The 23,835-nt window shown below is 35.4% G+C and overlaps 1 protein-coding gene across 1 annotated transcript in view; it reads right to left on the reverse strand.

The window, feature by feature from the left end:
* Nucleotides 1-2,015: 2,015 nt before the first annotated feature.
* The window catches only part of FBXO3 (F-box protein 3), a 33,305-nt gene continuing 11,485 nt past the window's right edge, over nt 2,016-23,835 (reverse strand). Inside the window, exons 4-11 of the mRNA NM_001099062.1 lie at nt 18,005-18,119; nt 16,254-16,458; nt 15,061-15,106; nt 11,940-12,024; nt 11,013-11,135; nt 9,450-9,565; nt 8,075-8,265; nt 2,016-3,055 (exon numbers count right to left, since the gene is read on the reverse strand). Of these exons, the coding sequence (NP_001092532.1) occupies nt 2,885-3,055; nt 8,075-8,265; nt 9,450-9,565; nt 11,013-11,135; nt 11,940-12,024; nt 15,061-15,106; nt 16,254-16,458; nt 18,005-18,119 (1,052 nt within the window). The 3' untranslated portion in view covers nt 2,016-2,884. The remainder of the gene's footprint in view (nt 3,056-8,074; nt 8,266-9,449; nt 9,566-11,012; nt 11,136-11,939; nt 12,025-15,060; nt 15,107-16,253; nt 16,459-18,004; nt 18,120-23,835) is intronic.

The following is a 23,835-nucleotide window of genomic DNA, read 5'->3' on the forward strand; positions in this document are numbered from 1 at the left end:
TTCTTCCAAGGAGCAAGCAGCTGTTAATTTCATAGCTGCAGTCACTGTCCACGGTGATTTTGGAGCCCAAGAAAAGAAAAGTCTGTCACTGTTTCCATTGTTTCCCCTTCTATTTGCCATGAAGTGACGGGACCAGATGCCATGATTAGTTTTTTGAATGTTGAGTTGTAAGCCAGCTTTTTCACTCTCTTCTTTGACCTTCATCAAAAGGCTCTTTAGTTCGTCTTCGCTTTCTGCCATAAGGGTGGTGTCATCCGCATATCTGAGGTTATTGATATTTCTCCCGGCATATCTTGATTCCAGCTTGGGCTTCTTCCAGCCCAGCGTTTCTCATGATGTACTATGCATATAAGTTAAATAAGCAGGGTGACAATATACATCTTTGATGTATTCCTTTTCCTATTTGGAACCAGTCTGTTGTTCCATGTCCAGTTCTAACTGTTGCTTCCTGACCTGCATATAGGTTTCTCAAGAGGCAGGTCAGGTGGTCTGGTATTCCCATCACTTGAAGAATTTTCCAGTTTGTTGTGATCCACACAGTCAAAGGCTTTAGCGTAGTCAATGAAGCAGAGGTTTTTCTGGAATTCTCTTGCTTTTTCTATGATCCAAAGGATGCTGGCAACTTGATCTCTGGTTCCTCTGCCTTTTCTAAATCCAGCTTGTACATCTATATTTAGAATGTCTTACTTGGGCCATTACAATTTCTTCATACTAGGGTTCCATGCTGCCCATGTTAATACCTGCATCTCTTGCCCCATCTCCTGTTAAGAGACCTGGCTGGTTTACCTCTCCAGGCTTGACTTTTTACTTTCCATTTAATTTCCCCTTTTTCTCATCATCCTTCCCGGAATACAGTATGACTGCACTTGCTACACTGAAGCCGTGAGTGATCTTAAAGTCTGCTACAAATGGCAGAACAGGAAGATGGAAGCAATCCAGAATGTTGAAAAGACTGGGCCACCTTATCAGCCATGAGCTAGTTACCTCTGACTTTTCACAAGAGGAAAAAACTCTGAGCTATTTGGTTACTGTTTACCTATCTGCCTCATTCTGATACATCAAGCTTCAGATAAATAAGTGATGTTCTGAAGGGACCTCAGAGCCAGAAATGGGGTTCACTACACCAAAAGTAGTCAGACCAACTGTTAGATCCCTTTTCTGTGTGAATACACATTCTGCCAATGAAATAAAAGTTGAGGTTATCAACTAATCAATCACACCTTAGGAAGAACTCAGTCAACATACTAAAAGAACATGAATTCTAACCAAGGATAAGTGAGCCTGAAGCATTCCGAGGAACAAGGATTGGATGGGGTGACAGGGAGATGTGGGGCATCATGAGTTCTCTGGGAACTGAGAGAAAGAAGAGGCCATTCTGAAAAGTGAAAGATGCAAAGAATGGTGAGGGATCCTGGAACCAGCTTTAACTTCCAACATTAACTACTTTTAGTTAGTACTCTATTGGGAAAGTTTATTTTTCAAAAAACCAATGGTTTTTTTTTTTTTTTTTTTTTAAGGATAGGCATAACAGAAGGATTTGGCACCCTGATAATACTCTATTAAAAAAAAAAAAAAAGGTAGGAAAAACTATTTACTCCACTTCAGAACATTCTGACATGTTTCCTGTTAGCCAATATGAAAGGCTAAGTTTGCCTTTAAGTTTTCTGATGGCAACTTCTTAATCCTATATATACTTCCCTCTTTCTACAGTTTTCCCTACAAAAGAACTGTTTCTGGAGGAAAAGCAAGGTAGAATACATTACAGGGTTTGGTTAGAGCCAGAAAATGACTTTGAATGGGCCTCTGGCAATATAGGCCAAAGAGTTCTGATTTTATCTTCATTTTAAGAGCAAAGGCTTATTAATATATATATTTATGGGAAATAGTCAATTACACAAAATACAGGATTGGAACCAAAATTTGTTTTCAAAATGTGAGGTTTTGACATTTGGAGGATTTCATTTCCAAACTCTCAATTATATATAATTACCACAAAAAAAAAAAAAACTTTTATGTTTCAGGAAAACATACTTGATCTTAAGATAAAATTCATGTTACTTATCACAAAGTTAAGACAGTCAAGTAACAAAACAGAAGCAGTATTTACAAATTTAGACTACATGAGACACTGTGAAGAACCTTGTTAATAAACACAATACATACTTTTACACACTACATTTCAAAAATGAAGCATCTGTGAACAGTGTGGTAAAGGTCATAGTGTTGAAAACCTTAAATTAAATTCAAAGTTGGTAGAGTTGAAGACTAGATTTATGGTCAAGGCCATACCGATAGCTTCAAATTCCAGGTTGTGATGAAAACTCTAAATTGAAGGATAGATTGTCTAAGAAAGGACAAATAACTGGCAGTCAAGCTATTTAGTCAGTTAGTTCCCTGTAGGTACAAAATATATAGGAATCACTAAATGGATTAGCCTAATTACAAATTCTGTTCATTTCTAAATAACTTATACGTCTTTTCACAGAACCATTCAGTCACATAGTTCCTCTCTATCCTTGTGTAGGTATTTCTGATTCATTTTAAATCTTCTTTCAAACCAATTCCCTTCCGTTTCCATATTTTTATAAGTATAAAATATTTTTAAATAAAGTAATGTCTGTTCCTTAGCTAGATAACTATTCTCCCATTAACTCCTAGAAGAGAAAAAAAGATTCCCGTTTCTTCCTCTACCTCAAAACCACAAAACAAACCCAAACAATCCAATTCCTAAAGGAGCATCGCACAGAACCCAGGGCCTGGCACAGTATTTCATGCTAGTCTTCCTGCTATTAATATAAGCTGAGAACAGTTTAGTTATTGACATTATCGAGACATCCATTTAAAAGCCTAGATTCATCCCAGGGCTTCCATCAGCAGAGGCTTGCTAAAACAGGCGAGAGCAGCGGCGTCTTCGAATGGGAACATCAAAGACTCTCCTCTGCCTCTCTTCCTCATCGTCATCAGATTCATCCATGTCTGCCGAATCGTCATCATCTTCCTCCTCCTCCTCCTCTTCTTCCTCTTCCATCTCTTCATATTCATCAGGACCCATTTCCTTGAAAGAGAAGACAATCTTTTGATAAGAACTTCCATCAGTGTTTTTTTTTTTTTTTAATACAAATTCTCATTTACCTAGAATCTAAACAACTGGGCATGCCAAGTATGAATTTTTATAGACTTCTCATGGAATTTTATACTTTTTTATAGAATCTTACAGACTTTTATACATGTTCATGATACACATGTTAACATTAAGATTCTAGAGTTTTAAGATGCTCAATGTGGTTTTCACAGTAAATGTACTTCGTCAATAGAATAGTTATTTTTTACATGGTGGTTGGTAACTCACAGAAGGTACCAAACAAACCACTTCTAACAACCAAGATAAAATTTTACTGAATTTATTAACGTACTGTGGACCAATTCTTTATTAACCTGCATGCTTACAGAAACAAGGATATAAAAATATAACTAAGTTACGACCTCTGCTGGTAACTTTTATGTACTGTCAACAAGAGTTCTAGTAAGACAACCACCTTCAGTAGCCTCTACTTTTAGATTAACTTGTTGAAGACGAACAGAATAAGGCAGCAGTGATGTTGAACATCCAGTATCTAAACGTCTCCTGGACGCTTCCATTCCTTTTAAGCAATGTCTCTAGTTGAGTCTTGACTTACTCTGCTGTTGGTTTTCTGTCTCATACGTTTCTGAAGACTCAAAAGAGGACCTACTATAATTGGACAGAATTCTGAACAGCAAGGAGGACCTAGCTGTTACTGTGGGAAGTACTGGGAAACGGGCTGTGATAGCAGCAGAAATCCTTCCCCCATGGCCTTCATGGCATGGCAATATGCAGCACCCCACGGCCCCATGATGGCGCCTCCAACCACTCTCCCCTATCCACTGTCCTCCAGCCACACTGGCCTCCGTGCACTTCTTCAGACACACCAAGCACATGAGTGCTTCAGCACCTCCGTACTTGCTGTTCTGCTTGGAACACCCTTGGGCTACACATCTGCCTATTTCCCTCTTCTTCTTTCAAGCATGAACTCAAAGTTTGTCACCAAGGCCTTCCAGCACACATCTTTGTATCAGAACAACCCAACAGTACACTTCTTAGCATCCTTACTCTGATTTTTCTCCAGCGCACTTATGACTACTTGACGTAAGTGAGGAGTGTATATTATCTACACTTTCTCTCTTCCAACTACAATGTAAATTCCAAGCCAGAGATTTCTTTTCAATCTCCTCAACTTTCTTCTCTTTTATTTTTTATTTTTATTGAAGCATAATTAACAAACAACATTATATTAGTTTCAGATGTACAACATAATGATTCAGTATCTGTATACATTACAAAGAGATCACCACAATACATCTAGTTAACATCCATCGCCATACATAGTTACAGAGCTTTTTTCGTGTGATGAGAACTTCTAAAATTTACTCTCTTAGCAACTTTCAAAATATGCAATACAGTATTATTAACCACAATCACCATGCTGTACGTTACATCCCTGAAGGCAGAGATTCTCACTGTATTGTTCACTGCATTTTCCCCAGCACCTAGTAGGTACTCAATAAATATCTGTTGAGCAAGCAAAGTAACGAATGTGGGAGAAAGGAAATGTCCTTTAGAATCTGTCAGAGTAATTGTCACTCAGGATTTATTATAACACTAACAACTACAATCAGAGAAAATATACATAAATATAACATATTTCGTTACTTTTATCTTTCGATTTTTCTTATTCTGGGAAGTAAAGACTTTAAAATTCAGCAGAAGCTCCAAAAGGGGGAGAAGATTAAAACTTAGGAAATTCTGAAACATTAAATCCAGGTAGTATGATTATTAATTATCTTAAGAAAAGAACAGAAAAACTATTTAAAAAAAATAATTGCAGCTAAAGAAGAAGATTGCTGATAATCTCAGACAAAAGTGTATATACAAAAACAGTATATGGAAAAGGGAACACACAGACAAGAATGGAAATAAATAAGCAGCAGAAGCCTCTAAAGTGTCCAAAAAGAAACTACCTAGACCAAGAAAAGACTTAAGACCAACCAAAAAATCTTTAAAGCAGCATTCAAAGTATAAAACAAAAAACAGTATTAAGAGTAATACACGGTTAGGGGACAAATAAGGACAACTCAACTTCTATATCAAGAAAATTAATTTTTAAATAGGAAAAGTACAATACAAATACAACACAATAGAAATACAATCCCCACTGCCTCTTTCATGTTGATTAGAAATAAGTGCAGAATTCTCATTTAATTTTATTGAGTTCTCATCCTGGAGAAAGAGAAAACATTTTCCACAAGGGAGATCAAGATTTTACATGCTTCTCTGTGGTCGGGAGAAAACTAAAACTCTAAATAAGTAAGAACATAGTTAAGAGTAGGTTGAACATGTAATGAGTTTATTACCGTAATTGGAAATTATAAATTTAAAAATTTTAAACTTTAAAAGGAGTAAGTAAATATTATAAAATTTCTCAGTTTTAATTTCTAACATGATAACTGTTGTATAACCCATGTAAGCAAGAGTTCTTTGGAGTCCTCAATAACTTGTAAGAGCTTAGGAGGATCATGAGACTGGAAAGTCTGAGAACTACTGTACTTAAGTCAAGACTACTCTATCCCCACCCTAACAAACACAAAAAACAAGCCTCAACTGGATCAACTGACTCAATAGTAACTGCCTGCGCAAACAAACGTCAACACTTTACACTTTAGGTCAGGAATCTATAGCGACTTCAGGGCAAGGAATATTGTCACAGATAGAGGTTTTAGAACAATAAAAAAAGTACTTCATTAAAAACATATAACAATCCTAAACATATTTGCATATAATTAAAATACATGAAACAAATTTAAAAGAATAAAAATTCAGAATTAAAAAAATAGACAAAACTATCATTACAGTTGGAGATTACAACAATCATCTCTCAGAGAACAAACACATACACAAAAAAGATCAGTAAATATAAAGAAGACTTGAAAAACAATCAATTTGTCTTGCCATTTATAGAATAATATTCCCCAAATATCAGAATACATATTCTTTTCAAATATACAAGGATCATTTACCAAGACAGACCATAATGCTAGGCTATAACATTTTAAAAAATTGAAATTATACACAGCAAGTTTTCTAACCATAACAAAACTAGAAATCAATAACCAAAAGGTAACTAGAAAAGCTTCAAATATTTGGAAATCAATACATTTCTAGAAAAATACACAGATCAAAATTAAATTACAAGGGAAATCTGAAATTATTTTGAATTAAATGTTAATAAAAAAAACAAATCAAAATTTGTGAAATGCAGCTAAAACAGTGCTTAGAAGGTCTAAAATCAATCATCTAAACTTCTACTTTAAGAAGTTAAAAAAAAAAAAGAATAGCAAATTAAACCTAAAGTAAGTGGGAGAGAAATAAAGATAACTCCCAAAATCAATGAAATAGAAAATGAGCAAATAGAGAAAAACAGTGAAACCAAAAATTGTTCCTTTAAATGATCAATAAAAGTGATAACCCCCTAAGCTAAGGTGATGAACAAAAGAGAAGATGCAAACTACCAATATCAAGAACAAAACACTATGTGTAACTACAGGTTTTATAGGCTATCAAGGGAATACTGCAAATAACTTTATAGAAATAAATCCAATATTTAGACCAAATGCACAAATTCCTTGAAAGACACAAATTACCAAAAGTGAAATAAGAAACAGAAAATATGAATATTAAAGAAATAAAATTCATATTTCAAAATGTCCCCACAAAGAGAACTCTAGCCCTAGATGACTTCACTGATAAATTGTATCAAACATTTAAGGATGATAACAGTCTCATACAGAAATGGTGCTACTCAAAAATGGAAGACTGTTAATAGGAAGTAGCAAATTCACAGTGTTGGAAATACACATTGGGAGGGAAGCTAAACTTCATTTCCAAAGCTAAGACTGCAGATTCTTTTCACCAGAAATACCACAAGTATTAGTGGCAGAGTCTCATCACATCCTTTTCTTTCCAAACTGGAGTTGGGAATGTATCTAAGTCATGTTAACATCATGTCTATCTTCCCAGACTTATTTGGACCCACCCTTCAGGGTCACCCGAGGAGCTAGAGAGTTGTTTTTTCAATACCTGACATCTATGATTTGATTACATTCTGGATATGCAATTCATATGGTATTCCTATTGTATTACTGGAGCATGATAAATTTAATCATTTTATAGCTAGTAAGACTGGGGTTACTGCTATACCTGTCATAACCCTAGAAATCAGATTTTAAAAATAGGACTAGTTGAGTTAGGAAATTATCCCAAAGAGAGACTACTAAATGTACAAGTCTACCCATTAAATCTTATTTGTAATGATTTTATAGGATATTTGTATTATTTTTTAAAATTGGGAATTTTAGCAAAAACACAGTAAGAAATTGTTTCCCCAGTCTTCACGAAATAAAGGCAACTATAACTGGTCCAGTGTAGTGATTCTCATTAGGCAACAAAACTGTTTTTAGAAACTGGAAAAGACATTGAACCTTTACAACCAATAACTACTTTATCTGGAGGATACAGGTCATTATACATTCATTCAAACTCACAGAATATGCAATACCAAGAGTAAACCCTAATGTAAACTATGGACTTTGGGCGATAATGGTGTGTCAAGGTAGGTTCGTCAATTGTAACAAAGGTACTATTCTGGTGGGAGATACTGATAATGGGCTTGTCTATGCATGTGAAGCATGGGAAATCTCTGTACCTTCTGCTCAATTTTGCTATGAATCTGAAACTGCTCTAAAAAACAGTTTCTCTAAAACAAACAAAAACAACAAAAAGATAACAGTAGAGTTACTCTGATTAAAGAATATGGAGCCTAGTTTACTTACTGTCTACTCCCACCCAATGTATTCACATATCCCCCCATCCCCCCAAAGATATCTCCCTCAAAATCGCTAGGGTTCTCTGAAATACCATTTACAAACTATTTGTAAGACCTCCTGTGGAGTTCATTCTACAAAGTCATGTAAATCAGCACCAGAGGAAATTTTAACCTACCAATCGAGCTATAGACACCCTGAATGTCGGACATGCCATATGGAATCGGGGAATGGCGACATTAAAGATCTTGTCTTTAAAGTAAAGAAAATGGAAAGTATAATATCCTTCCATATAGCCTGATGTTGTAGAGAATGTGGTACAACTTGTATATTCATATACCCGGCCTGGGCTGATGATTGGAAATTCACCTGCAAAGAAAACAGCAACAATAAATCAAAGTATAAAATTTAATTCTTCATTATAGCAAATAAAACATGTCCTCTTTAAACTGTATTAAAGTAAATGCATAATTAGAAACAATTTTTAAGGGAAATGTAACAAAATGGTAACAGTGATGGGATTATGAGTATTTTGACATTTTTTTGTAGCCTCTGAATTCCTTACAGTGTATATGCCTGGCAGGGGGTGGGGGGGTGGGTAATGATACTCAGAATAAAAACCAAAAAAGGAGAGGCATTGAAGACACACTCTTTAAGACACGGGTAATAAAAACTGTCACAGACTCTAATTCAAACAAAGATAACGATAATTTAAATGTTCAAAAGTAGCAAGAGACTAAAACATAAAACCCTGAAGATGGGTCTTCAGCATTTAGCCCAAAGTGCAGTCACAAGGGAGAGAGGTCTTACCCAACAGAAAAAATGCCTGAAAAAGAATTACAACTTTAATAAAGTTCTTTAGCACTAGACCCTTAGTCATTCCTTAAAAAGAGAGGTAGACTTTGACTCTACTTGTGGCAATTAAGTAAAACAAATTTAAACTGAATCCTACATATGCTTAGGACCAGTAACTGAACTGCATTGCTTAAGTAATAATATTTTCCTGAAGTACAACAAAAGACTGAAGAATCTGAGGGCTCAGAAACAAGCCAAATGTCAACTGTAATCAGAGGCTAGAGATGTTTGACAATAAAATCTGCTATTAATTTTAACATTTCCCCTGAAATTCAAAAAGATGAGCAGTATGAAATTTATTTTCTTTTTCTGTCCGTACCTTGTAAGCCTATAGAATATGATAATGAATAATTTTCCAGCTAAAACAAATAAGAAGTGAAAGCAAGAAACCCATGTGATGCACAGAATGGAAATTCAACCCCTGAATAGTTGAGTTCGCTATCCTTTTAGAAAAGTTCATGTTTAAGGTACTAAACTGATGAAATAATGACCTTTATACATTATATTTATTGTATTATAGTTAGGAGAAGAATCCAGAATCTATGGTATCTTTCACACTGAAATACAGCCATTAAAAAGATGCCGTCTTATCCACTACTACATCATGTATTTACCAAGCAATTATATGTATCACATATATATTCTCCAAAATGTCTCAGAAGCAACTGATGTTTAAACTCAAATCTTGGGTTACATACCAACTACTCCAGGTCCTTGAACTTCTTCCACATCACCTTTAGCATTTGTTATTCTCCAGTAACGACTGTCTAACTGACAAGCCTTTTCAGGAAGGGCGTCTTTTGACATTTCAATCCTGGAGAAAAAGGGGTGAGACACATTGGTTTCTTCTGTTTAAGAGCTATAGTATTTGAGCTAAGATGGTGAAAGAGATTTCTAAAGTAAATTAAGAAACCCAACCCAAAGTCTGTGAAAATCATCTATTCCTGTAAGCTCTCAAAGATACTGGCTGGACTCCACCCACAGAAATGCTTTCCTTCAGTTTACACACTTGACTGTCAGTTAGGAATAACAATAGAAAGGGCAACACAAAAATTTACAAACACAGTGGTGCCAACAATCTTATGTTCAAATGACCAATGTGGGAAACACATTCTAGAATATAGTGCCATGAAAAACTGCTGTAAAAAAATGGAGTCTTTTTTTCACTACAAGGCTATGCAGCCCATTTCCCTTTTCTCCATTAGCTTCTAGAAAGCTCAGAGCAAAATATCACTATTTCGTGCATCTACTGTTCAGTTACGAGGATCGTCCCTTGACTCTGTTTTCCAATACTGTTATTTCCCTCTTTTTTCTGAGAATCTGCTGACTCATTTTCATTTAGAATACCCTATAAGCATGTATAGGTGTTATTATTTTAAGCATATCTCAATCCTAGGCAAATGTAAATTAAACAATTAAAACAAACTCAACTGAATATATGTAACTAGACATCACAGCTGGATACAAAACCAAAATCCTAGAATGCTTCCTGGTTAAGTATACGTTACCATTATTTCCAGTATGTATACATATGTATATACAGGCATTGTAAAAATATATACATCATAAAGTATTTAAAAATACATCTAAAAACAAAAAATATATCTTAATATCTTAAGGTAATGAGTTATCTTTACCTCATTAATTAGTACAGAGTACTAATTAAAGTGAATTTAATATGCTTTTTATTCAACCAAATCCAGGGCTTGCTCAGCACTATGTCTAATTATAGAGGCTGTATTCAAATAATACTTATTACACTTTTAACTAACTATAGACAAGCAAGTTAAAACTTAAATGCATAGTTTTATGTTGAGCAATTTCATAGCTTTTTTTTTGGCCACACTGTGCAGCATGTGGGATCTTAGTTCCCTGACCAGGGATCAAACCTGTATCCAGTGCATTGAGAGCACAGAGTCTTAATCACTGGACCACCAGGGAAATTATTCATAGCTTTTAGAATGCATCCTAACTCTAGTACTGAACTTTCATGATGATTCCAACTTAGCGGTCCACCTCTCAAAGTACTGGGCACGATACTTATATTGAAGAAACAACTTAAAGTTAGGTTAATATAAACTCAAGGTACTTTATGAACACTACATTGTAGAAAATTTTTTTGCTATCCACTTACCCCCACACTTTAGCAAGAAGCTGCTTTTCAAAATGTGTTTTTTATATCATATCAAATAGGGCGATAATAACACATCCATGAGCTATATCCCACAATTTTAAAAAGCATCCCCATTTAAAATTCTCACCTGATTCGGTATGTGAAGAAATAATGGGGTGGATGTACAGAGCTAAGTTCTGGCAGAAATGATGTGGAAACTGAAACTGTAATATCCCCAGTCGTTGCTACACACTCTGGATCATGAACATATCTAGGTAATTTTAAAAAATTAAACATTTTAAAATCAACAAACCTCAATTCTGCAAGATATAAGTTTTAAAGATACAATGCATAATAGTTTATATTTTACCTTAGGATAAAAAATGTAAATATTTGGGACCTTATTAAACTTAAAAAACAAACAAATTAGAAAATTTTGAAGACTCTGCATCAGTAATGATAGCAGTCAATGTTCAATGATCAGTGGTTCAAATAATGGATTAGTAACTAACCTGGAAAACTAAAAACAGTTTATTTCAGTTTTTAGAGCTAAGGAAACTTGGAACATCTGAAAACCCAGCTATGCCCTTTAAATGGTGTCTCTGACAATAAAAGTGTGTTAGTATGTTATTCTAGAGGCCTCTAATGTATAATTAATCTATCATTTCTGCCAACCAGGCCACTGTGAACCAAGATTACCTCTAATACCATTTATAATACGTGAAATGTTACAGAGAAAATAAATAACATTTTCCAGGAGTCAACTGTTACTGCCTTGCTAGTCACAATATATTTATTAATTGGTAATAGCTCTCCTGCCCACCCCCCAACATATAACTACTATAAAGCCATAGCCCCTAAAGCAAAATCAGTTTTTCCTCTTGATTCTTCAAGATGAAAAAAATACTGGTCGTTGAACTGTTTGGATGTTTTGGCTTTAAAATGAGAATAAGATAATAAGATTCAAGATGAGAGGTTCTGTTATTAACCTTCCTGGGAAACATCTCATGATGTGTAACTAATGTTTTTTTCTGATTTATAATCATTCCAAACCAAAAAGATCTGAGTGAAATACCTGAAAATTTGGTCTCTGATGATAGGGAAGCCACCTGATACAACACTGTTGACATAAGAAGTAAACCAGTCAGTAAAAGTAGCACCTATAAACAAGGAAGGGGGCAAGAAAAGAGAAAAGGACAAATAGGTTTAAAACCTACACAGGAAACTAGAAAAAAACTGTAATTTCTCTATGCTTCATAGTGCTATCTAGTGATATCAAAACTGGAAACATTTATAGATGTCATCTACAAATCCTAGGTAAATTTCTATCCTCAATTCTAGCAATCATATTCCCTAACTACCTTGCTAGGGAATCCTCCAACTTCCTTTAAACTACTTTTTAACACTTAAAAACTAAACAGTTAACTTTTAAATTTTAATTGGTTCTGGTACAAGAATGAAAAGCCTTCTGTCTATAAATCCTAGAACATACAGAACAAAGGAGATATAGCCATGTCTAGGAAGAAACTACAGAAAAAGATATCAGCAGCTATCCTCAGATGAACAAGGTATATCGCTGGTCTACTAGGCAAATTCTGATTCACGCACAAAATTCTGGTAGAAGCCAGTCTCAGTCTGGACATTTAATAGGGGTACAGCACTGTGGAGTTCTGGGCATCAGGATAATCCCAAAGCAGTTTCCCTGGTGGCTCAGACGGTAAAGAATCCGCCTGCAATGTAGGAGACCCAGATTTGATCCCTGGGTTGGTAAGATCCGCTGGAGAAGGGAATGGCCACCCACTCCAGTATTCTTGCCTGCAAAATTCCATGGACAGAGGAGCCTGGCGGGCTACAGTCCATGGGGTCACAAGGAGTCAGACATGACTGAGCGACTAACACACACAGCCCAGCTGTGCTACTACAGATTCGAATGTCCTCCATATTCTCAGTGGCCAACTTGAAGCAGAGACGCAGGACTGGAATAGTCTAGTCCAGACCATATATCTGTGACCTAGTGATTAGAGCAATAGCAAGTATTCGCGTGAATTATGTTGCCTCATCTAGGTAATACAACATAATAACTTTCTCAGACCCCTACCATTTACTGTTAATACATCTCAGTGCCTAGAATATATTAATTAGTCCCCGATTCAATGTTGTTCAGTGAATTTCTTCATAATATGGTTTCTATTAACCTACCACATTGAAAGTCTGATGCTGAATTTACAGTCTGTATTTACTTACAATTCTACTTAGGGAATGATCGAAGATACAATTTAAGCTTGAGTCTGATAGTATACAGCTTTAAAAATTTAAAGGTATCAGTTGAGAGCAGGTAAACTGCAATTGTTGTTGTTCAGTCACTAAGCAGTGTCCAACTCTGTGACCCCATGGACCGCAACACACCAGGCTTCCCTGTCCTTCACCATCTCCCAGAGTTTGCTCAAACTCATGTCCACTGACTCAGTGATGCCATCCAACCCAGTTTTCTCTTTTCCCAATGTCTATTAATGGCTCACTCTGGCCCTGTGTTTTTCTTTTGCTAAAAAAAATTAATTTATTTATTTTAATTGGAGAATAATTATTTTACAATATTGTGATAGCTTTTGCCATACATCAACATGAATCGGCCACAGGCATACGTGTGTCCCCCCCATCCTGAACCTCTCTCCCACCTCCCTCCCCACCTAATCCCTCTGGGTTGTCCCAGAGCACCAGCTTTGGGTGCCCTGCTTCATGCATCAAACTTGCACTGGTCATCTATTTTACACATGGTAATGTACATGTTTCAATGCTATTCTCTTAAATCACCCCACCGTTGCCCTCTCACATTGAGTCCAAAAGTCTGTTCTTTACATCTATGTTTCCTTTGCTGCCCTGCATGTAGGATCGTTGGTACTCAGTTTCTAAACTCCATATATATGCATTAATATCCAGTACTTGTCTTTCTCTTTCTGACTTACTTCACTTTGTATAATAGGCTCCAGGTTATTTCACCTCATTAGAACTGACTCAAATGCGTTCCTTTTTATAGCTGAGCAATATTCCATTGTGTATATGTACCACAACTTCCTTATCCATTTATCTGCTGATGGGCATCTAGGTTGCTTCCGTGTCCTAGCTATCGTAAATAGTCCTGCAATGAACACTGGAGTACACGTCTCTTTCAATTCTGGTTTCCTTGGGGTATATGCCCAGCACTGGGATTACAGGGTCGTATGGCAGTTCTATTCCCAGTTTTTTAAGGAATCTCCACACTGTTCTCCATAGTGGCTGTACCAGTTTATTTATTAAATCTAGAACATGCCATAACTGAACATACAAACCTAGAATATGCCATAGTCTGACCTCACAGAAACTTATACTCTGCTCAAGATTCCAATTAGGAGATACAATTATAGATGACTTAGTCTGGAAGGCCCCTTCACTATTAACACATGAGGATGTTTAATATGTGCCAGAAATACCTCTAAAAAGCAGGATAGATAGTTGGGACGCTTGTCTTACTTGAGCAAAATCTAAGCAAAACAAGAATGAATGAACAACAAAGGGGTGAGATGCTCTTGTATACAGACTGAATTGTTCTCAAAATCCTATGAGATGTATATGTATTACTGAGTCCCTTCACTGTTCACCTGTAACTATCATAACATTGTTAATTGGTTTTAATAAAAAGTTTAAAAAAAAATCCTATGAGAAATACCCTTTTAAGACCAAGAAAAATCAGGTGTGCCAAGCAGTTTATAAGGCCCAGTTTATACTGGTCTCTGAAGACTGCTGGTTTGAGGTCTCTGGTGTGACTTATCAGTACTTTACTACAGCACTGGCACTAGAAGAGAACAAGTATAGTTATTTCATATCTCTCTAATTATGTATTAATATGATCGACCGGAAATGCATGTGTGTATAAGGGAACTATATACACATTTCTAGCTATTCCATATATTTCACTGTTCTACAGAAGAATCCTGAGAGAACGAGGATGTATAGGGCATGGCTTTTTTCCAAGTAGAAACCCAAGTCAAATGAAGTATAAGGGCTATTCTAAAGAAACATAGTTATAGTACTTTATGAACCAACAAGCTCTAAGAAATACAAATATAAAATTGCTAGCTGATCAAGTAGCAGACAAGTTTTTACTAACTTAATGTTTCTGACCAGAAGGAAAAAGGGAGAAAAGAAGACTTTTGTTTTACCTATGATAAACATGTCAATAGCAGCTGGATTCCGAGCCATTTGGTCCTAGGTGAGAAAAAGAATATTATAATTGAATACGGTACATTTTATTTAATTTATTATTATTCACTGTATCCTTCCCTGGGGACAAGGCAAAACAGACAACAATAACTTAAGTGCTCTGAACAATACTTAGACAGTCCTCATACTTTTCAGTTTCTGGTTTTATGGTTTCTGTATTTAGGCTCTTCCTATCAAGCCCTTAGAAGAACGCCAAGCACTTCTCAAAAACAGTTAAAATGCTTATACACTGCTCTCAGTGTTCAAATGAACTAAAAAAAAATGATCCTTTAAGAGAACAATTAGGATGTTAAAACTATGAGATGATACTATGACCTATGGACCTAGAAGACAGGGCTTTGGATTCAGTCAATGGACCTGAACAATTCTAGATTAATCGCTTCTCTCAGGAAATAAGAGGCCAAGTCATTATCCTACAACCTTACAGAACTATCAAGTCAAAAATGACATAAAGATATGCAAATGCTTAGAAAAAAATTAAAAGCAATGAAAGTTCTTTAAATAATTTAAATGTTATATAGAGTCACATGTCTCAGATAACTAAGAAAAATATTTTCTATTTTAAATTCCTCTTTTAAGTTAAAAGTTCACATCCAGACAAAAACAAAAGCAGCAGGTCTGTAACTGAGGAATGACTGAGAACTGAAGAAATAAGAATGCGACCAAATAACATGATATTCTGTGCGTACACAAAAATCTTAACAAAAACTTCCTGAAAAGGATCTATATTTTTCACTAACCCAAATACATGCTGAAGAAAGAGTTTAGAAAGTTTCCACTGCACTCAGAACTTGAATCAAATGATGTGCAAATGTTAGATTTTTAAAGTTAGAAATTGATATTACAATTAATCACCTCAGCAAGCAGCTCATTAGTTTTTCTCAAACTTAAAATGCCTCAACACAAATCACAGCTTCCCCTCTGTACGTACAATCGTTTGCACTGTTTGTCCACTGGTGAAATTTTCTTTTAGTATTTTATGCCATTAAATCAGAATATTAGCCCTCTAGTTAGATAGATCTATAACCAAATTGCATAATGCTCTATACTCATTCCACAGTCTTGAAAATTCCTAATGCACATTTTATCATGACACATCTGAAAGCCACCTTTCAACACACTTCCCACTTACTGGACATTGGTAGAAGACTTCATTTTTGTTTCGGCCCTCCGCAGCTTCCACCGCTATGTACTGACTCAGACCAGTGTGTATGCAGAAAGTTAAAGGGAGACAGGATTTCAGTCCCTGTCTCTGCTGGAAGCCTCCAGCAGCCGTGTCGACATCTAACAAATCCTCAGAACGGTAGTGATTAGACAGCGCCATGCTTCCCAACAACCTGAGAACACAAACTCAAAAATTTAGTCAACTGCAACCTTTTGATAAGTACTAATTTCACACTGACAACTTTATGAAAACTGATTACCATGTCAATTCAAAAGCAGAAGTACATGAAACACTACAATTTCTATATATCTTAAATTCAAACTCTTGAGTGGAAAGATTATGATTTAAATTAAAAGCCTAAATGTCTAAATGTAAACCTTTTAAAAAGAAAAATAGTTTTATTGCTTTCAAAAACCTATCTTGCCATAATTTGCCAGCATTTTGCTATATATATATATGACTAATTTTATGTTTAAAGGAGTATATTCTCTCTGATACTTTTATCTTGATACAACCTTTAGCTTACTCTATCCTACCCGGCAGAATAAATGGAGATCAGCTTAAACCCTGTTCAAATTTTCAAAAACTTGGGATGTCTGGTGTCTAAACTCATCTCATGGTAGACAAACGAGAACAACACAGGTTTCAGTCTTTGCAAGAGTCTCATCCTAAGTCTCACTGAGCTGTGGACAGATAAAAATCCCTGCGTTGAACTCATGACCTGTTTGTCATGTCAAGTCTGAGCAACTCCTTTAGTAAAGTTCTCTCCTGTTTGTTCTTGAAATATGACAATTTTTCCTTTTTGTCAAGTTGCAGCATGACAGGAAAACAACAGTAGAAAAATAAAACCAAAAACCAGTGATTTAGGCTTATCTAGTTCTAACTGCCCAGTATTTGACATCTGAACCTCAGTAACCTCAGTATGATTGATCACCTTCTAGATTGCCTGTACTCACTCAACTCTGATCTAAAATGGTAAAAGAGTCTCATGATGTTTCACACACATAGAGATATCAAATTCTAACAAGAACAATGCAAAATTCTCCCTAAATTCCTATTAGCATGTCACAAATGCAGTCTCTGAATTAGCTTAATTTCATAAGGGAACAAAAGGAGTAGAATCATTCAAAAAACAGACCTTTTAAAACTAGGAGTGAATTTGACAGCTACTGTATGTTCCGCTTTTACCAAAAGGACCCACAGTGACTACTTCGTATCTTTTGGAAGTAAGTTTAAATTAGGCTATTCAATGATAGGCTACGCTTGAATAGGACAAAACTATATTTTCTTTGGTTAAGTACACGTAGCTCTGAGCAAATTACTTTTTAGATGTATGATACACAGAATTTACAACAAGTTCTCCCAAACAATTTACCTGGCCTGTAACAAGGAAAACATTTCAAGGATTCAGAACAGTTCTAGTTAAATTATATATATACACACACACACACCCCCTATCTCATGTCCCATAGCCCCACCTCCAACCAGACTTCATTTAAACTATAAAGATGTATTGATAGAAATGATGCTTTTGAGACATAATCTATTTTGGCAAAATCAAATTCAAGCTTTATATTTTGTCTTATGGATTGCTACAACAAACGAGAGGAAATTCTCATATTCCTTTAATCTGTTAAGAATAACTACAAATACAATTTGTTTACATTCTAGAAAATACTTTGTATCATAAAAAATAACCCAAACAGTGAACATCTTACCCAGGAACAACTAACTTCTGCCCATTGTGGATACGATAGGAACACCGATAATCATCAGGAAGCTTGCAGCCGATCTGAGCCTCCACAGCATCTAGGTCTTCCTCTCGAGCACCCTCTGCAGAGACACAAAAAAGCAAATTAAGAAACAATGATAGCCTTAATCTAAGAAGGAATTCCAATGTATCCGCTAGCCAATGAAACAATTTTAGACCAACTGAATTCTGCCTAAAAGGTACTTGCTGAAATATAGGGAAATGAACTGAATATTCAGAGAACCATTACATTACTTTAGATTGGCTGTAACATTTGAAGCACTTGAGCAAGCAAATTCCCCAGTTTCCTCTTCAGGGGGAAAGCGCTGGCATTAAGTAAAATAAGGAATGGCAGGCACCAGTGAAATCCACAATAATTTTTCACATTACACTGCAAACTTAAGAGCTTAGCTCATTTTTCTTAATCTAATAAACTTCTCTATTTAAAAAAACTCTCCAGAAGTCCTCTAAACAGATGTTGTTCAAGAGTCTTAACCAAGCTTCTCAAGGGGGAATACAGGACTTAGGTGTAGGTTTCATTCTAGGAGGACATTACCAAGCATTTGATTTTCATGTTTGTAAAGTATCATTACAAATACCAAGAGAAGAGAGTCACTCCTGGCAATGGCACACCAGGCTGCTTGGCCAAACCTTCTGCTTAAAAGTAGAAAAACAGAACAGAAAATTGGTTTCAGGGTTTTTGGAGAACCTCAAAGGCGGTGAGAACCAGCAGGGTCTGGGCAGGGGGAGGTTGGTCCAGAACAGGGAAACTAAGAGTTTAGCCATTGGAGCTACCTTGTCTTTGAGGCAACTACCAATTCTGAAAGCAAACGCATAGCTGAGAAACGGAGCAAAGCTTTCAGCATTATCACAGGGTTGAGAGTTTTCCAAAATTGATGAAAACAATTCAAGAACCACTATAATTACAAAGAAAATCGTTACCTAGACACATTACTGGAAAACTGCTGAAAATCAAAGACAAAGAGAAATCTTAAAAGCAACCAGAGAAGGGGAAAAGCCACAGTCACTTTCAGAGGAATGACAGTTAAATTACCAACAGAATAACAGAAGCTGGAATAGCATCTTCAGTGCTGGGGAAAAAAAAAAGCAACTGCTGACTAGAATTCTATATTCAGTGAATTTATACTTCAAAAGTAAAGATGAAATAAATACATTTTTCAACCAAAAAAATAAAAAATCTGAAAATAATTCAGCAGTTGCAGTCCCTCATTTAAAAAAAAAAAAATACTAATAGGAATTCTTCAGGGAGAAGAAAAATTACCCCAGATGGAAGCATGAAGATACAGGAAGAAATAAAATGCAATAGAAGAGGTAAATATGGAGTTAAATCTAAAATCATATTGAACATATAAAAGAGTAATAATGTTTTCAAAGACATAAAATATGTTGAAAACTAAAACCATAAAACTATACTACAAAAGATAAGAGGGAGGGAATTGAAATTAAAGTATTTTAAGGATCTTTCATTGTTCAGGAAGTGGTAAAAATACTAATTTTACAATAGACTTTAATTATGTCAGATATACATATTTTAATTTCTAGACTAATCACTAAAAGAAGACGTTAAATAAGAAAGGAAAGGGTATGGAATAAAAGATAATTAAGAAGAATGCAAAAGAAGGAACACCTGCTTAGGTAGCACCAATAAAAAGCAGAAACAAGGTATGCACACATGCCTGCTCAGTCGCTCAGTCCTGTCTGACTCTTTGCAACCCCAAGGACTGTAGCCCACCAGGCTCCTCTGTCCATGGGATTCTCCAGGCAAGAATACTGGAGTGGGTTGCCATTTCCTCCTCCAGGGGACCTTCCCGACCGAGGGATCAAACCGCGTCTCCTGCATCAGCAGGTGGATTCTTTACCACGGAAACACCTGGGCTTCCCAGCAACATAGTATATTTACATTCAAATGTATTAGTAATTATATTAAATATAAACAGACTAAATAATCTAGTTAAAAAACAGACTGACAGACCAGATGAAAAACAGAACACAATTATATACAAGAGGCATATCCTAAAGATGTCAACACAGAAAACTAAAACAGCTCTACTAAAATCATACAAAATAGACTTGAAGGCAAATAGCATTATTTGAGGTAATGGAAGACTTTCCGTAAAGGAAAAAAGGTCAAAGTCACTACACAGGCATTATAACTTTAGTTATAATGTTTTGTACATTATAATTTGTACATTATTTTGTACAAATAATAGTTTTGTACATCTAGTAACACAGCTTCAAAATATATTTTTTAAATGACAGAATTAAAATGGAAAAAAAGACTATAATTATAATGGGAATATTAGTTTTCTACTGCCACAATATTAGAAGTGTCAAACAACACTCATTTACTATTTTACAGTTTCTGCAGGTCAGAATTCTGGGCCTGACTCAATTGGATCTTCCACTCAGGTCCCACGAGGCTGAAATCTCGTGGTGTTAACTGGGGCTGCTAGCTCATTTTATGCAGCCTTTACTTGGGGTTCTATTCCAGACTCACTGGTTGCTGGCAGAACGCGGTTCTTTGCAGTTGTAGGATTGAAGCTCTCTGCTCTGAGAAGCCATCTGCCATTCCCTATCAGCTGGCCCTCTCCACAACAAGCCAATTTGCTTGCTCATGGCCAACAGGAGAGATACTCATGCTTTGAATCTCTCTGACTTCTGGAAGGGCCCAGTTCCTTTTAAGTTCCTTCTGGGTCAGACCTGCTCAGGATAATTTCCCTTTTGATTAATAATTAATTCAAAAACAACTAATTTTTGACTTTCATTACATTTGTAAAACCCCTTCACCTTTTGTCATATGATATGACCTAATCACAGGACTAAAAGGCAAGAGTACTGGAGTGGGGTGCCACTGCCTTCTCCAAATTATATCCATAGTACCACTCATATTTAAGAGGAGGCTATCATTGTACCACAAGGATGGGAATCTTGGAAACTTTCTCAGAACTCTGCCTACCACAGTAAGGAATTTTAACATCTCTCTCTCAGTAACTAACAGAATAAGGAAACCAAAAACTTCATAAGAGTATAGATGATTTGAATAAGATTAACAGTTTTTGCCTAATTATATATATAGTACTAAATGGCAACAATGGCAAAAAATATATAGGAGAGATACATATTATTTTCAAGTATACATGGAATATTTCCCAAGATAAACTATATGCTGGACACACAACAAATCACAATAAATTTCAAATGACTGAACTCGTATAGAGTATATTCTCTGATCATAGTGGAATTAAAATATAAACTACATTAAAACGATTACTAAAAAAGCCCCCAATGTTTGGAAATGAAGGAATACATTTCTATGCAATCCATGGGTCAAAGAAGAAATCACAAAATATTTTGAACTGCATATTAATGAAAACACAACATATTCAAACTTGTGGAATGAACTTAAAGCTATGTTTAACGGGAAATTTATACACCTAAAGGGATGTGAAGAAAATAAGAAAGGCTGAAAAATCTATAATCTAAGTAATCATCTCAAGTCAGGAAAAAGTGACAATAAAGTAAACTCAAAGAGATGCAGTCAGCAAAATTAATGAAATAAGAAATAAGATATTAATATACAGAGGATTGACAAAGACAAAAGTCAGTTCTTTGAAAACATTAATAAAATTGATTAGTCCCTACGTAGCAAAACTGATCAAGAATAACAGAGAGAAATAATAATATCAAATAATATCAGAAATGGAAAGGTAAAATCACTACCGATACAACGAGCATTACAAAGATAAGAGGATATTATGAAAAATTTTATAGCAATAAATTGGAAAATGTACATGAAGTGCACAATTTCCTAGAAAAACACAACTTACCAAAACTGACATGAGACTAAGTAGAAAATCTGAGTAGTCCTAAATCTGATAAAGAAATTGAAACTTAATTTAAAACCTTCCCACAATGAAAACTCCAAGATTGAATAGCTTCACTGGTAATATTCTACTAATCATTTAAACAAGAAATAAGACCAAGCTTACATAAACTCTTCCAGGGAACAGAAAAAGAGGCAACACCTCCCGACGCGTTTTACAAGGCCAGCGTCATCTTGATACCAAAACCTGACAAGAACATCGCAAGAAAGGAAAATTACAGGCCAAACTCTCGTGAGCACAGATGTAAAACCCCAAATACTAGCAAATCAAATCCAACAACATATTAAAAAGAAAAGATAATACATTCTAACCAAAGTAAGTTTACTCCAAGAATGCAAAACTGGTTTAACATTCAGAAAATCAATCAATATAATTCAGAGCATTAACAGAATGAAGTAGAAAGGGATTTGATAAAATTCAATTATTCATTTAAAACACAAAAACAAAAAACCCTTTCCCCAAACTAGGATCTTAAGGGACTTCCTTCAATATGCTAAAGAGTATCTACTAAAAACCTACAGCAAACATCATCTTGTTGAAAGCTCTCCCACTGCAGTCGGAAAGATAAGGATACTCACTATTATCATTTCTACCCAATACTGTACTGAAGGCCCCAGCCAGTTCAATAAAGCAAGAAAAATAAAGAAATGACGTATAGGGATTGGAAAGCTAGAAATAAAACTGTCATTCTACCTCCTCAAGGATATGCAAATTAAAATCACCATACACACCCATTAGAAAGGCTAAAATAAAAGCAATGACAACATTAAAGTGCTAGTAGGAATGTAAAGGGGTAAAACCATTTTGGAAAATTAACAGTATTTTTTGAAGTTTAATGTAAGCATACTATACCACCCAACAAATGCAATCCTAGATATTTTCCTGATAGAAATATGCTCATATATACATCAAAAATGATTTATAAATAGAAATAGAGTCATAGACATAGAAAACAAACAGGGTTGCGGGGGAGGGATAAATTGGGAGACTGGGATTGACATATACACACTACTATACATAAAATAAATAACTAATAAGGACCTACTGTATGGAACAGGGAACGCCACTCAACACTTGTAATGATGTACATGGGAAAAGAATCTAAAAAAGAGTGGATATGTGGATATGTATAACTGACTCACTTTGCCATACAGCAGAAACTAACACAACATTTTAAATCAACTATGCCCTAATAAAAATTGCTTTAAAAATGATTTACAATATTATTTATAATAATCAAAGACTAGAAATAAACTATCCATCAACAGTAGAATAAATATATAAACTGTGGTCTAATCATATAATGGAATGTTTATACCGTAACAAAAATGAACAAAATACTCTTACACACAACTGAACCTCACAAACGAAACAAATACTTTACACAAAACACACAGTTAATCATGCAAATTATATAAAGTTCAAAAAGAGAGAAAACTACTCCGTGGCATTAGCAATCAGGATAGTGGTTACCCCTGAGAAAGAGAGAGGGTTCGAGGTACACATAATTATTCTACTTTATGACCTGAAGGGAAAGTTCACATTGCAACAGTTTACTGAGTTGTACACTTATGATCTGTGAACATTCCTTCGTTTATTTTTTATTTTTGATCTGTGCACATTTCTCTAGGCTAGTTAACATCGCTAGTGATAGCCTGTGGATATCACATACCTCCAGCTATATGATAAGAGAAACATTTCACCTCGGTAGTAACCTGAAAACCTCTTAGTCCAGTCTAATCAGGAGTAATACTTTAGACAAAGTCGGTCTGAGGGACATCCTGCAAAACACCTGACCAGTACTGCTTCAACTGTCAAGGCTGTGAAAGATAAGGAAAGGCTGGAAAATTTCCACAGGCCAGAGGACAGTGAGGAGACACATGGCAACTAAATG

Source organism: Bos taurus, chromosome 15, assembly GCF_002263795.3.
Source record: "Bos taurus isolate L1 Dominette 01449 registration number 42190680 breed Hereford chromosome 15, ARS-UCD2.0, whole genome shotgun sequence".
Classification (NCBI taxonomy): Eukaryota; Metazoa; Chordata; class Mammalia; order Artiodactyla; family Bovidae; genus Bos; species Bos taurus.